The 15,901-nt window shown below is 47.5% G+C and overlaps 1 protein-coding gene across 1 annotated transcript; it reads right to left on the bottom strand.

The window, feature by feature from the left end:
• Nucleotides 1-3,721: 3,721 nt before the first annotated feature.
• ERAL1 (Era like 12S mitochondrial rRNA chaperone 1) lies at nucleotides 3,722-8,421 on the bottom strand. The gene is made up of 10 exons (XM_026016220.2): nucleotides 7,839-8,421; nucleotides 6,796-6,923; nucleotides 6,599-6,676; nucleotides 6,188-6,234; nucleotides 5,718-5,779; nucleotides 5,456-5,568; nucleotides 5,116-5,364; nucleotides 4,627-4,776; nucleotides 4,420-4,500; nucleotides 3,722-4,306 (listed from the first exon to the last, which is right to left on the bottom strand). Exons 1-10 carry the CDS (start codon nucleotides 8,119-8,121, stop codon nucleotides 4,184-4,186), a joined length of 1,314 nt encoding a protein of 437 aa, XP_025872005.1. The 5' UTR covers nucleotides 8,122-8,421; the 3' UTR covers nucleotides 3,722-4,183.
• Between the last annotated feature and the right edge of the window lie 7,480 nt (nucleotides 8,422-15,901).

Here is a 15,901-nt window from a genome sequence, read left to right as displayed (position 1 = left end):
AAGGAGCTTGAAGTATCTGTGGGGTGAGTAGAGGTAGCAGGAGGAGTCCCAGGACAGGAAAGGGGGCAAGAAGCAGACGTACAGTATTTTCTCACCTGGCTAGAGCACCTGGGTTTATAAAGGTTTCTCAGCCGTATTTCTCAAGTCTTACGACTTGGTGAGCTGTGTTACCACCAAAACTCAGAGAAGCAGAATTTTGCCTCTGGTCACACAGCTAGTGAGTGACAGAGAAGAAGGAAGGGAAGGAAATGGACATTGGTTCCACAGGTGCTAGATCTGACCTGGGAAGTTGAGATGAGCACTCACAGGACCCTGTCACCACCATATGAGGTAGGCATGGATTGCTCCCATGGTACATATGGGAAAACTGAAGTTGAGAGCACTCACTCCAAGGTCACAGAGCTATGCAGGGGATGAGGGATTGTCACTCAGGGCCTACTCTTCCTTTCCTTTTCTTCTTCTTCTTCTTTTAAGATTCTTTTTTATTTATTTATGATAGTCACACACAGAGAGAGAGAGAGGCAGAGATACAGGCAGAGGGAGAAGCGGGCTCCATGCACCGGGAGCCTGACGTGGGACTCGATCCCGGGTCTCCAGGATCGCACCCTGGGCCAAAGGCAGGCGCCAAACCGCTGCCGCCACCCAGGGATCCCTAAGATTCTTATTTGAGAGAGCGAGAGAGAGAGTGAGAAAGAGAGCGAGAGAGAACTAGAGGGGTGAGGGGCAGAGAGAGATGCAAACTCCCCATTGAGCAGAGAGTTGGAGGGGCTCTAATCTGGGACTCTCGGATCATGACCTGAGCCGAAGACAGACACTTAATCAATTGACCCACCCAGGCACCCTCCTTTCTTCCCCTCCCTTTCCCTTCTCTTCCCTTTCCTTTCCTTCTTTTTAAGATTTTATTTTTAAGTAATCTTCACACCTGATGTGAAGGCTCGAATTTACAACCCTGAGGTTGTAAGGTCAAGAGTTGCATGCTCCACTGACTGAGCCATCCTGGTGCCCCAGGGCCTTTATTTCTAAATCTGGGCTCTCAATGCCTTGAGCGGCTTTTAAGAATATTCCACGAGGGGGACTTGGCTGGTTCATTGGGCTAAGTGCTTTGTGAGTAGCTAGTCACCCAGCTCAGCTCTGAACTGGGGACTGTCATTATGGCATCTACAAGAACAGGAAAGGTCTGAGAGAAAAAGACTTGCCTAAGAGCTATAGTTTTAACTGCCTGCTTCCCCAGGTCAAAGTTTTTCTTCTCCCCTACATCATATTGAGTTTAGCTCTATGTCAGACATTTGACATGATCAGCCAATAAACCAGGTCATTGTGATTATTTGCCTAAATGATTAATCACACAAATGAATGAGCCCATAACAGGGAGATTTAACTAGCCAGAAAAGACTTCCCTGCAGAGGTGATAATTACATAGGAAGAGGGAATAGAAGTTAACTAGACAAGAAAGGAGGGAAGACTGTGCCAGAGGGAAGAGCAGGGCACACAACTTTTGATCTCAGGGTTTTAGGTTTGAGCCCCATGTTGGCTGTAGAGATCACTTAAACAAAACAAAACAAAACAAAACAAAAAAACAGAGGGAAGAGCATGTGCCGACATTCTGCGACAGCAAGAAGCAGAACATCTCCAAGGAATCAAAAGGTTTGGTCTCTCCTCCCACTCATCTTGGTCTCATCTGCTCCTTCAGAGGAGGGGTATAACTGTCTCCCAGAACACAGACCAGACTGTCTAGGATGGGGAAAGCGAGGGAGCAGAGAAGCAGATGTGTCCCTTGGAATGGATATCTAAAATAACAGGTGGGGTGCGTGGGGGCTCAGTAGGTTGGGTGTCCAACTCTCGGTTTCCACTCAGGTCGTGATCCTGGGGTTATGGTATCAAGCCTCACAGCAGGCTTCGCACTCAGCAGGAATTCTGCTTAAGATTCTCTCCCAATCCTTCTGCCCCCATCCCCTACTCCCTCTCACAGGCACATGCTCTCTCTCCTCAGATGAATAAATCTTTAAAAATAAATAATAAGGGCAGCGGTTTAGCGCTGCTTTCGGCCCAGGGCATGATCCTGGAGACCCAGGATCGAGTCCCATGTCGGGCTCCCTGCATGGAGCCTACCTCTCCCTCTGCCTGTGTCTCTGCCTCTCTCTCTCTCTCTCCTATGTATTCTCATGAATAAATAAAATACTTAAAAAAATAAAAATAAAAAAAAATAAATAACAGAGGTCCTGTTTTGAAGAGTCTCACCTCCAGAGGCAGAGAACTGAATATTGCTAGGCTCTCACTATAAGTGGCTTATATGAACAGGCCCCTTACTCATTCTTACACTGGCTTTCGAGAAGAGCTTGAATTCACCTGCCCTCAAATGTCCCAGCAGAGGATTCCCCCCCTGCCCTGCCCAGGGGAGCTTGCCACGGCAGAAGTGGGCAAGAAGTTGGCCTGCCTAGGTCTACCCAACTTGGGCTCCACATACACATGTGGCAGGGGCCCAGGAACTGAAGTTTAAGGCAGAGCTTGCCCCAAGAACCCAGCTGTCAGGACCCTTTCTTTATAGAAAAGACCCTTGCTTTATAGAGGTTCAACTAACTTTTTTTTTTTTTTTTTCTAACTATCATTTTTATCACCACCTTCGCCATTCCATGACCAAAATAACCACCACTCCCACTTGGGTCATGGGCAACAATTAAACCCTGAAGGATGGGGTGAGGCTGTTCCTCCTCTCAGGCCCAGCAGATAGATGATCAGCTTCATGGGGTAGGAGTGAAAGGTAGATCCTAGCTTTAGCAAGGTCCATAAATTCATGTGAGAAAGGGCCTAACGGGGAGAGGAGCCAGTGACCCTAGTTCCAAGAAGTCTAGCAGGGAAAGGGTTAAGAGGCAGGGCTTTCTAGAACCCAGGGAAAGTGCCCCACCCAGGGGAGGGGCCTATGGATTAAAAGGCAAGCAGCTTGAGTGAAGAGCCAGGGTCTGGGCCTCCCTACCTCTAAAGGCCTCCCCAGTCTACATGCAGTTCCAGCTCCAGGTAAGTGCTCTCTCCTGGGCCTGTCTGTCTGCTTGTCAGTCTGACCAGAGGGAACCTTCTGTCTCATTATGTGATCTCTGGCTTGTTTAATTCTGGCACTGGGTCCCCCAGGAGATCTCAACAGACCCTAACTCTGCAGGATTTTCCAGGCCAGTTTCTTTCTTTACCTGACTTGGGCTGCCCCTGACCACACAATCAAGGCACTGCTGATTCAGGAGCTATGGAGCAGGGAGGGGGGAGCTCTGTGTGTACTGACCTGTCCTGCTCTGCCCTGGGCCCCTGGCTCCCCCTGCCACAGTGCTCTCCAAGCCATGCTCCCTGTGCCTGCTGCGGGGCCCTGGCTAGGATATCATCATATACTGTAAGTTTGCGACAAGATACTACAGTATAGATGATGTACTAGTCCGGGTCCCCACAGCTCTGGAGCCAGATGAGGAGGGCAGAGCATGCTGCAAACCCACCGGGCTTACCGCTCAGCCTATCCAGCCTGCTGACCGCCAAGACACTTGGGGATGGCGAGGAAACCGTTACCATTACTGAGTTTAGTAATGGTAATGGTTCTCTTGCTGTACCCACAATACGTGCCAAGAAGACAGCTCGGGACGCTGGAGCAGACCACTGGAAGGGACACTCCAGCTCAGACAACAGTGTGGGGGTGAGGGAATGAGTTTTTACTTTCCTGTGCTAAAGAAATAAAGATGAGAACCAGTATGCTTGTCTTTTTATTAGCATTCGAGAAGGGGAAAGGCATGGGGTGAGTGGCACTATCTCACTTAGGATCCACAGGTCCTCCTCACACATGGCTTTAAGGTAGAGGAACTGAGGGGATAGGAAAAAGATCTCTCTGCTAAAACTGGCAACTCAGGGAGAAACTCTGGGTTTGGTGCCAGCTAGAAGCAGGTTGGCATTGTTCCTACAAAAGAGTCAATTTCAAGACTGAAGTAGCTAGGGCCCCAGGCAGAGAAACGACCTGAGAACTGAGCTAAGTTCCTTCCTCCATAAGGAGATATGGCTAAATAGGGGCTAGGCAGACCCAGCAAGGCCAAGCCAGCCGTCGGGCAGTGTCCATGCCTCCCACCAGTCCCTAGAGGCCCTGGGCAGGGGCCATTCTGGTCAGTGGCTCCTGCCAGCAGCTCTGGCTCAGACCCTTGGGAGAGGCAGCAGAGGGTGGTCACTGGAGAAGCTTCACAGAGAGGCGGAGCTGAACATCACAGAGAAAGATGTCCATGAGGTCGTGGCCTGCCTCCTGTGCAATCTGGGCGATCAAGCGCCCCTTTGGGCCAATCAGGATCCTCTGAGGATGGGATAACAGAGAAGGACATGAGCCTGCTCTCAGGGCTTCCAAGCAGTGGAGGAAGAACCCCTGCTTAATGCCCTGGTCCTTTCTCTAAGCCTAACCCGACTTACCACATGAGATTCTTTGGACACCAGAAGCTTCTGTTCGATCACCAGCTCCCCACTTGGCCCTTCTTCCCACAACACTGTCTTCTGCACAGGGAGACATGATTAGTCAGAGAGGCCCATATCCCTTCCTCTCTGGGCCCCAGGCATCCTGTCTTGGTTGTGTGCCTGGTGAAGAGCCCCCAGATCCCTTCATTGTGCCCACGCCCACACCTGCTGTACACTGTAGGGCATCTCCTGGGGCAGGTGCTCTAGGAGCTTCTCTCGGATGATGTTGGCACAGATTTCCTCAGGCGTCTGGCTAGTGAGGACTCCACTGTGGTATTCCCAAGGTCCTGGCAGGGCCTGTGCTAGGAGGTATTGCTGTGGGTACAAAGAGGGTAGGTGGGCAGTTCAGTCCCAACCAAGACTTTCCTTTCTTATTCACTCTCACTACCAGGAGGAACTCTTTTTTTTTTTTTTTTTTTTTAAGATTTATTTATTCATTCATTCAGAGAGAGCAAAGAGAGAGGCAGAGACACAGGGAGAGGGAAGGATGCAGGAAGCCCGATGTGGGACTCGATCCCAGGTCCCCAGGATCACACCCCAGGCTGCAGGCAGTGCTAAACCGCTGCGCCACCGGGGCTGCCCCCAGGAGGAACTCTAAGGCTTGTCTTCACATGGTAGAAAAGAAAGGCCACACTATGACCAAGGCTAACTGACCTTTAGTGTTTTCACATCTTCCTGGCTTAGAGCTGACAACATGAAGATCTCTCGGAAGTGGGGCCAGCCAATCCTCTGAGGGCCTCCCATGGACTGTATGTTTGGCTCCTTAGCTGCTGGGCTGGGGCGAGGAGTGCCGGACTGTAAGTGAAGGGCCTGTCTCATCTTGAGCTTCTTGCCATTGACCACACCTTCAGTGAGGGCTGCTGTGAGCTCCAGGAGAACTGACTTCTGTTTCAGACAATCTACCTGGACATGGAGGATGGGTAGGAGGTGTGTGGTCAGTGAGATGGGCACCATGGAGGAAAGGAGACTCCTTATTCAGGTAGGCGGTGCTCACCTTGTTCATGACAAGGATGCTAGGGACTTGGGAGAACTGGGTCAAGCACTGGAGCACCTGGGGGCTGAGCTGATTCCGAGTCCACTTGTCTGAGACATCCACCAGAACCACAACTAGAAGTAGGCAGTGAGGGGAGGAGGACAAAAATATGACCACTCTTTCCCCACCCCCTAAAAATGTCCGTGATAGGGGCTCTGGGTCAACCCCCAGCTTCCAAACTACCATGAACAATTGGGGTTCAGATTCCTATCATGAGTCTAACCTAGATCAGCAGATTCCATGCTCTTCCATGGATCTTCCAACAAAGAAAGCTCCAGATGGTGCCTGAGGACATACAAACATAGGTCAGGAAGGGTCTTAGGACTGATATACTCTTTTTTTTTTTTTTTTTTTAAGTCCAAGATACTGACTTCCTGCCTTTTTTTTTTTTTTTTAAGATTTCATTTATTTATTCATGAGAGAGAGAGAGAGAGAGAGGCAGAGACACAGGCAGAGGGAGAAGCAGGCTCCATGCAGAGAGCCCGATGTTGGACCCAATCCCGGGACTCCAGGATCATGCCCTGGGCCGAAGGCAGGCGCTAAACCGCTGAGCAACCCAAGGATCCCCAGGACTGATATACTCTTAATGAGGGATAAGGTGTGATAAGAGGGTCTTCCAGCCTCTACGATGGAATCTCCCCACCCTCTCCTTTACCACCTTGCCCTTTACAAACCCGTTTCCACAGCTATTACCTTTTCTGTTTAGCAGGGCTGATGAGGCCAGGTGTGTCAAGCAGAATCTAAAATCAAGAAAGAGAGATGCCCAGCCCCCCAGATGGGCAAGTGAAAGAAAGGCCGCCACTGACATCAGAAGACTGGACTTTTACCCTCCAGCTTTGTTTTAATTCTAGATGAGATCCAAGAAAAGATGATAACTGTGAATATATGGGAGATTGGGAAGGAATAAAGAGGGAATGAAATCCTTCTGACTAGATGCCAGAGGTGGGAAAGGAGAGAGAGATCTGCACTAGGCCTAACAAAAGAGAAGACCCTCTTCCCTCAAAGCAGTTAATCTAAACATTTTCTTCAAGTTGAACTGTAAAGGAGACCCTCCTAAGTCCATCCTCTGCCCAGTCTGCTGGAATTCCTTTGCAGGCTACCCACCACCTGGGCCTCTTCCTCTGTGATGACCCCCAGAGCTTGGCAGCGAGTGGTGTGCACCTTCTTGGAGACAGGAAACACCTGCCAGAAATAAAGAAATCCCAAGTGAGGTCCCAGATCACTGTAGGTCAATTCATGAAGAAGAGAAAAAGTGAGATGAAGGGGAGGGGGGTGGGCTGGGCGTCAAGGATGTAGCATACCTTCCGGCCCAGCAGCTGGTTGGAGAGCGTTGACTTCCCTGCATTTGGGGCACCCAGGAGGACCACTCGTAGGACTCGAGGGTTCTCAGGCATGTCAGGACGATGGACCAAGAGGAGATCCTGCTCATCTGTGTGTGGGGGCAGGAGGGGAGTGAAAGGTAGTGCAATCTGGATGCCCTGTCAGGTACTCAGTTCTACTCACCCACAAAGGAAGTAAAGAATACAAGATTAGTGTACCAGGTTGAAGCTGAGACCTGGCTTTGAGACTTAGTTTGTCCATTAATTTGTTTATATGAGTTTACCAAGTTATCTAAGTTCCTTGGTTTTCTCACATGTAAAGTGGAGATAATATTAACAATACCTACTTATCTTAAAACCTTCTTTCGACAATTGGCAATTTTATAAAAACAAACACAATGCCTGGCACTTAATACAATTACCGTGTGGAACCGTACTGGGAAGTTGTGCTTTATCTGATAAATATGTGTATGTGTGTGAAAGTATAGCCAGATCAGTTACAGCCAGAAATCCCTCCAGCTCGGACAATCTCACCCTTCTAAGGGTGTTATGTAGGCTCTGCAAGCTTGCTCAGTATTTCTAAGTATTAGTTTCTTATAATACTACATAAAAATTACCAGTTTTTGTGTCCAGCCTCCTTACCAAAGTGTAGTCTATGCTACTTGAAGAACAGGAGCTATTTCCTAGGTGTAATTCAGTCTCTTGACAAATAGATGGGGGCACTATTTGGGTCGAGTTTGCTTCCCATCTCAGGGCAGAGAGCGACACTTCTGCCTTGCCTATGGCCCTTCAATCTCTTGCTCTTTTCGTGTGTCTCTGGTTGTAACCACATCGGTTCCCTCTTGGAACCTGGTATATCTTTCCTCTGAGATCCTTCAAGGCTTGCCTCTCTCTCGGGGCCTCAAGATCGTTTTCCATAATATAGGACCAGAGATGATACCCCAGGGACTGAGGAGTTTCCCCGACCCGGAACTTTCAGGGCTAAGACCGTGACAGTCCGGGACAAGCCTATCTGGGCCCTTTACCTCTGTGCATGGACACGGCGGGAGGATGAGAAGTCAACGAACCGCCAGGCTGAGAGAGTCCGAGGAAGCGGTCCAAGGCTGAGCTCTGGCCATAACGGCGAGAGGCGGAGGCCAGGCGGGGACCAGAGAAGGCGGCTCCCGAACAACAGGACACGCACCTCCGCTGACAGTCAGAGAACGAGGAGAGCCGAGCCACCCACTCCCTAGCGGCATCGGGACCCAACCGCCTGATCCCTAACACGGTCGGAAGAAGAAGAGCGGAGCGGCGGCTGGCGGCAGCCATTGCGGCCGCAAGGCACGCCGGGAACTGACCAGGCGCGCACCTGCGGTTGGATAGAGCCGTGGAAAGGCGAGCGAGCAGGAGAGAGCGAGATTGGCCCAGAGAGCGGAGACGCACGGCACGTAGGAAGTGGGTTGGAGGAGAAACAGTTCTGGAGACAGACCGAAGCTAAGAAAAAGGAAGATGTCTATTTAGAGTTTGTGTGGACATGGTGATCGTTTTGGACCCCCATTTACATCCTGTTTCCTTCTTCTCCTGTCAGAGTTTCGCAAAAGGCCCTTCTAGCCCTGCCTCCTGAGAGACTACATCTCCCATGAGGCCAAGCGCAGAAACCTTTCTCTTAGCTTCTGCCTTCTCCCAGCTGGAGAAACTGACGCATCGAAGGAGGAAAGGTAGTGGGAGCCAGAGCAGGTGCTGTTCCGCCGGTCCCCGTAAGGGCCTTTTAGTTCTCTCTGGTTTCAGGCTTGCACATCCTCCCCTAGCACCTCCCACCCCCAGCCCCCGGCTTGGCCTAGCTGGTCAGCAGCGTTCTCTTAACAGTCTGCACCTTTGCTTTATGCGAGCCTCCTGTAGGGAGTACTCCCTGGGTGTGTGTTCCCCAGGGGCACAGACCCAGTTTACCATCTATTAACCTCCGTTACGATCTCCTCCCTGAGGACATTCCTTTCTGAAGAAAAACAAGAGGGTCTTAAAGGGAGAAGAAGCTGCACAGTCACCTACAATCCCCTCAGATTGCCTTAGTGGCCTGCGGAACTTACATCTTAGTCATTTTGCGGCCTTAAGCTTTATTCATTCTTTGAAGCCTCTCAATCAAACTCTTGGGGATTTATTCATATGCTATGTACAGGCCGTGTCCAGGTGCTGGGGATGTATGACTGAAGAAAATGGACAAAAACCTGCCTCAGGATTTTGTGTCCTGGAGGCCGAGAGAGAGAGGGAGAGAGAGAGAGATAACTAGTGACCTGACAGAATCAGTTCAGGTAACATGTTCTAGGTGAAAACCTAAATGGAGTAGGAGGCCTGGGTGGCTCAGTGGTGAGCGTCTGCCTTTGGCCCAAGGCATGATCCTGGGGTCCTGGGATTGAGTCCCACATTGGGCTCCCTGCCTGGAGCCTGCTTCTCCCCCCCTCTGCCTAGGTCTCTGCCTCACTCTCTGTCTCTGTCTCTCATGAATAAATAAATAAAATCTTAAAAAGAAGAGAAAAACCTAAATGGAGTGAGTTTGAGAGGGAATGAGAGGAAAATGGAAAACCAGCTGGCTCAGTTGGTAGAACATGAGGTACTTGATCTCAGGCTTGTGAGTTTAAGCCCCAAGTTGGGTTGGGTGGAGATCTTCCTTAGAAAGAGAGAGAGAAAGCACCTGGGTGGCTCAGTCAGTTAAGTGTCTGCCTTCAGCTGAGGTCATGATCCCAGGGTCCTGGAGTCAAGCCCCATGTTGGGCTCTCTGCTCAGCGGGGAGCCTGCTTCTTCCTCTCCCTCTGCCTGCTGCTCCCCCTGCTTGTGTTCTATCAAATAAATGAATGAAATGTTTTAGAAGAGAGTGGGAGAGAGAAACGAAAGAATTGAAGAAAGCCAGGAAAAAAATCTTTCTGGGGAAGCAGAACAAAAGGGAGTGGTAACAGAAGACAGGCAGAGAAGTGGAGTTAAGAAAGATTTTCTTTTCTTTTTTTAAGACAGTGATTTTTGCTCAAAGCAATGACCAGGGGGAGAGGAGAAAACTGATGATATAGGACAGAGAGGGGAAACTTGTTGGAAAGATAGTGGGAACCACTGACTGGGCTGCTTTTATGGGAATGAGAGGCTGAGTGTTCAGAGTAGTTCTGAGTGACACAGGACTGACAGAGACTGGGCAGCTAAATGCGTCGATGGTTTGCAAATCGCACCAGGCACCAGCTTTCAGGCTGCCTGCTCTATTAGCAGAAGAAACAACCTTTCTGGCACATGACATTCTGGATGTTCTTTGGGCATATGGGTGCCCAAGGAACAGAAATACCACTTAATACAGGACAGCTGGCAATCAGAAAAATATGAATCTTCTTCCATGGACAGTTAGGTGAAATGTCATTTCAACTATAATTAGGGTGAAGGGCAATTTCAGGTTAAATAGTGGTTGAAGAGCTTGAGTAAATAAATGCAAAATCATCCAAGGAACATATGCTAAGTACTACAGCAGTGGCAACGGATACGCCTTGGAAGAATCCCTGGGATAACACAAAAACTTAGAGGAAATGTGTCAAAGTGCTTTGTTAATTCTCTTCTTTCCTGGAGATTTTCTCTCAAAGGATATTGTGAGGAAATTTTGTATTTTGTGAGATTAGGAGAGGCTAATCAAATGAAATAGACTGATGGGCTCATATGTCAACTTGCCACTTACTATCTGTGTGAGTTTGGATAACTTATTTCAACTCTCCAAGTGCCAGTTTCATCGTCTGTAAAATGAAGAAGAAAATAATAAACAGGGATGCCTGGGTGGCTCAGTGGTGGAGCATCTGCCTTCAGCTCAGGGCATGATCCCAGGATCCTGGGATTAAGTCCCACAAGGGCTCCCTGCATGGAGCCTGCTTCTCCCTCTCCCTGTTTCTCTGCTTCTTTTCTGTGTCTCTCATGAATAAATAAATAAAATCTTAAAAAAATAAAATAATAAACACATCTACCTAATATCATGTGTCCATTTGAATCTAGGATTTAGAAAAATGGAGGATTTAGAACAATGGAGGCTCTCAGTAAATGTCCTTATCTTAAAGCTAATTATTTTACCCCATTCAGGAACATTTTTCCATGGATTATTCTTTCTTTTCTATATAGACAATTTCTCTCTGTACTATATTCCTCTCATCAGCATTTATTTTAAAAATGCTTAATCTTGAGGTGCCTGGATGGTTCAGTTGGTGAAGTGTATGCCTTCAGTTCAGGTCATGATCCCAGGGCCCTGGGATTGAGCACCACATTGGGCTCCCTGCTTAATGGGGGAGTCTGCTTATCCTTCTGCCCCTTCCCCCACCCCTCAAATTAATAAAAATCTTTTTAAAAAAATGCTCAGGGGCGCCTGGGTGCTTGGGTGGCTCAGTTGGTTAAGTGTCAGACTTTTTGTTTTTAAATATTTTATTTATTTTTTCATGAGAGACCCAGAGAGAGAGGCAGAGACATAGGCAGAGGGAGAAGCAGGCTTCCTGCAGGGAGCCCAATGTGGGACTCAATCCCAAACCCTAGGATCACACCCTGAGCTGAAGGAAGACTCTCAACCGCTGAGCCATTCAGGAGTCCCAGTGTCAGACTGGATTTCGGCTCAGGTCATGATCTTGGGGTTGTGGGATTGAGTTCTGCCTCCAGCTCCGCACTCAGAGTCTGCTTGAGTTTCTCTCAGTTCGTCTGTCCCTACTCTCCCCCCACCTACTTGCACGTGCTCTCTCTCTCAAATAAATAAATCTTTTTAAAAAAATAAAGAAAAGGGGCAGCCCCGGTGGCGCAGCAGTTTAGCTCTGCCTGCAGCCTGGAGTGTGATCCTGGACACCTGGGATCGAGTCCCACATCAGGCTCCCTGCATGGAGCCTGCTTTTCCCTCTGCCTGTGTCTATATTGCATCTGTGTGTGTGTGTGTTTCTCATGAATAAATAAATAAAATCTTAAAAAAAAATAAAGAAAATGCTTAATCTCTTCCATTTGAAAAACAAAATACCAAAACTTCCTGATCTGGAAGTCCTTTTTCAACTAGATGTCACTGTATATTTCTCACTAAAATAGCAGCAAAGATGGTGGACAGAGATGGATTGTAGAGATTTAAGGGGATAAAAATGGAAGGGTATGATTAAAACCCTCCAATGCCTAACTATTACCGCTAGACTTATCCAATGTCCTTGAGCCCTCCTTCTATTCCCAAGGAGTCCAGCACACTAGCTTTCTTTCCATCTCTTGAATATACTGAGCTCATTTCTGCCTCAGGGCCTTTTTAAAAATTTTTTTTAAATTTACTTATTCATAGAGACATACAGAGAGAGAGAGGCACGGAGATATAGGCAGAGGGAGAAGCAGGCTCCATGCAGAGAGCCCGAGGTAGACTGATTCAGGTCTCCAGGATCACGCCCTGGGCTGCAGGCGGAGCTAAACCGCTGCACCACCGGGGCTGCCCTGCCTCAGGGCCTTTATCTGCTATTCCTGCCTTCTAAGTTCTTCAGGTCTCAGCTTAAATGTCACCTCCTCACAGCATTTCTCACTACCTGCAGCAATCCTATTGCAGTGCCTGAAATACTATCAGAGCATTCTGAAGAGTCTTCACAGTCTTACCAACCGCTCATGGCCCCAATCTGAACAAGTCACTCCCTTGCTTCACTGCCCTCAGAATAAAGTGTAAACTAATGTGGCAGTGGCTTACTTTGCCAGACTTCTCTCTCACTCTCTCTTCTTAAGTTTATTTATTTTTAGTAATCTTTACTCCCGATATGGGTCCTCAAACTCAGGACCCCAAGATCAAGAGCTGCATCCTCTTTGCACTGAGCCAGGCAGGCATCTCCACTAGTCTTATCTCTTGTCGTTCCTCTTTTTTCCCCTCAATTGAAATTTTTTCAGTCTTCCAATTGTCCGGTATTCTTTCTCACTTCCAGGTCTCTCCTTAGGTCACTCCTTCCATGACTGGTCAATTCTCTTAGGATCTTTTTTCCTCCTATGATAAGGCAGTTTATAATATAGTATTTGAGTAGAAAGATTATAGAGCCAGATATCCAGAGTTTCATTCTCAGCTCCATTATTTACTGTGTGATCTGAGGCAAGTAACTTCTCTCTTCTTCAATTTACTTATCTATAAAATAGGGATAGGATTGTTGTGATGATGAAAAGAACTGATATGCATAAAGGACTTAGAACAGTCCTTGACATATAGTAAATGTCATTCAAGTGTTTATTATTATATGTCCTCTACTAGACTGTAAGTTCTATGAGGACAAGGACAACATATATTGTTCACTGCTGTATCTTCTACACCAACAATAGTTTCTAACACATAATGTATACTCAATAAACTTTTGTTCAGGATCTTTCTATAGATTGAATATATCTTTCTATAGATTGGCTCTACCTTTGTGGTGTTGACATGGCTGCAGCATCTCCAGATTTTACATCTTACATTCAGTTTTAGTTGGAAAAAGCAACAGATTTCCCCGAAGGAAAAATTCTCCATGTGTATTTTGGTTCTGACTTGGCTACATGTCCATTCCTGAAACAATCATTGTAGCTTAGAGAATGTTACATGCTGAATGACTTGGGTCTAATTTCTGTGCTCTGTTCAAATCATATGGTCTGAAAATGGAATAGAGGTGGTTCTCTGAATGATTATGGTTAGATATAGTGAGTTGATACTTGGCAGGAAAAAAAAACTTGCTATTCTGCCCTTGGTAAGCAATTCAAGGAGATGGGGCGCCTGGCTGGCTCAGTCTAAAGAGAATAAGACGGGGAGCCCTGGTGGCTGAGCGGTTTAGCGCTGCCTTCACCCAGGGGCGTGATCCTGGAGACCTGGGAGTCCCACGTCGGGCTCCCTGCATGGGGCCTGCTTCTCCCTCTGTCTGTGTCTCTGCCCCTCTCTCTCTCTGTGTCTCTCATGAATAAATAAATAAAATAATAGAAAAAAGAGCATAGGACTCTTGATCTTGACGTTGTGAGTTTGAGCCTCACATTGGGCATAGAGATTACTTAAAAATAAACTTAAAAAATAAATCTATATTAAAAAAAGAAATTCAAATAGGGAAATGGTTCAGGAGACCCGTATGATTCATATATAAGAAGATATGCTGCCAGGGCACCTGGATGGCTCAGTCAGATGAATGTGTGACTCTTGATATTGGGGTCATGAGTTTGAGCCCTACACTGGGTATAAAGATTACTTAAATAAATAAATAAACTTTTTAAAAAAAGTAGCTGTATCATCATCATGTAGATTTCAGCAGAGGACTGATTGCATGTGGTGGTAGAGTTAGGAAAGTAGGGTTCCTGGAAGTTTCAGGGTCAGCTTTTGGCCTTTTTTTTTTTTTTATACATCCATTCATCAGAGCATAGTATCAATATATTTTTTAAATTTTTATTTATTTATGATAGTCACACACACACACACACACACAGAGAGAGAGAGAGAGAGAGAGAGAGGCAGAGACACAGGCAGAGGGAGAAGCAGGCTCCATGTACTGGGAGCCTGACGTGGGATTCGATCCCGGGTCTCCAGGATCGTGCCCTGGGCCAAAGGCAGGCGCCAAACCACTGCGCCACCCAGGGATCCCTAGTGTCAATATTAATTATTCCTCTTTCTGGCTCTTCAATTTCCCCATGGTGCCAAATGTGCTCTCATTCCAAAGCATAATACTTTTGCAAATAATGACAACTCTTCCAAGTCAGGCGCTAGCTTCTGGGATTGGTCCTGGGCCCTACCACCCTACTCTGTCAGCAGTTGTATTTTACTCTATATATGTCAAGAGGTGGGAGGCAGTTCATACATGAAGTGTGCAATTTTGTGTAGATTTGCTTTTCTGGGGACTGAATTATGCTAATCTATACACTGTTTTCCCACAGTAACATATAGCTATGTATCTAAAAGTCACATTTATCTGATGAGTAAAAAATCCTCAGGTTCCTAGGTGCTACAGGGAGTAACCTTTCACTTCTTAGTGACTTGAGCATTCCATTATATGCATTTTAAAAAATATTTATTTTAGAGAGAGAGAGAGAGAGAGGGAGGAAAACAAGCAGGAGGGGCAGAGAGAGGGGGGAGAAAGAATCTCAAGCTTTGTGCTGAGCGTGTAACCCCAAACTGGGCTTGATCTCACGCTCCTGAGATCATGAACTGCTCCCTGACATCCCTTCTCCTCCTTGAACTTCATTTGCTTTGTATTGTATCTTGGTCCCTCTCTCTCCAAACTCTGAACTGTAGAGGTAAGACTGCGCTGGATACGAGATGGGGATCATGGTAATATGGAGAGAGTTTAGTCCTGTATCTCCTCTTCTCTTCTACTGCAGTGCATTGCCCTCAGCTGTGAAGTCTGTATTGTTGAATTCCCAAGACTCAATTAAGTCTCATCTTTTGTTTGGCTATGAAAGGCAGCACAATGGTCTAGGGGCTGATGGTTGGGTCTCCCTGGGCTAAAGGTCTAGTTTTTGTTTACCAATTTACACAAGGACCAGGCTTCATAGTGAGAGCTGGAAAGTAGGGGACTACTAGCCTGCAAATTCCTTGATGGCAGCAGATATGAGATGCCTAGAACATCTTTGTCCAATACACAGTATTCGCTTGATAGACAGACTGAATTTAACAGTGTCCAGAAGAGGTTTAAATGCAGTCACCTCCTTGACAAGATGCTCGGGGCTTCGGAGCACTCAGTTCCTGGCCAGTAGTGTATAATGGGATGTCAAAGTTGCTTCTTACACAATTAGCCCCAATGCATTCTAGATGTGATCGTCTTCTTGAAAGATATCCAAGTTCGTTATCAGTCACCTCAGAGCACCTGCATTCAGAGCTTTAAGTGTAAGTAGGATCCAGAATCTTAAAAGTGTCATTATGTCTATGGCTCTTTATGGGCATCTCGGCCCAGGCACTTAGTAAACATAGGCAAGATAATCCAGAGGCCTTGGACGTAGGGTCAGCCGCCAAAGCCTGTAAGCCTAACAAGTCCTCGAGGCCAGCGGCCATATCCACCTGAGACCCGGGGGTGGGGGTGGGGGTGGGGGTGGGTGGGTGTCCAGGGCATCAGGCACTGAAGAAGACGCCTCGGCGCGGGCTGCGCAGGCGCGGGAGTCTATAGAGGGCCCC

This window comes from Vulpes vulpes, chromosome 2, assembly GCF_048418805.1.
Source record: "Vulpes vulpes isolate BD-2025 chromosome 2, VulVul3, whole genome shotgun sequence".
NCBI classification, from domain to species: Eukaryota; Metazoa; Chordata; class Mammalia; order Carnivora; family Canidae; genus Vulpes; species Vulpes vulpes.
This window is presented reverse-complemented; position numbering and strand designations above follow the sequence as displayed.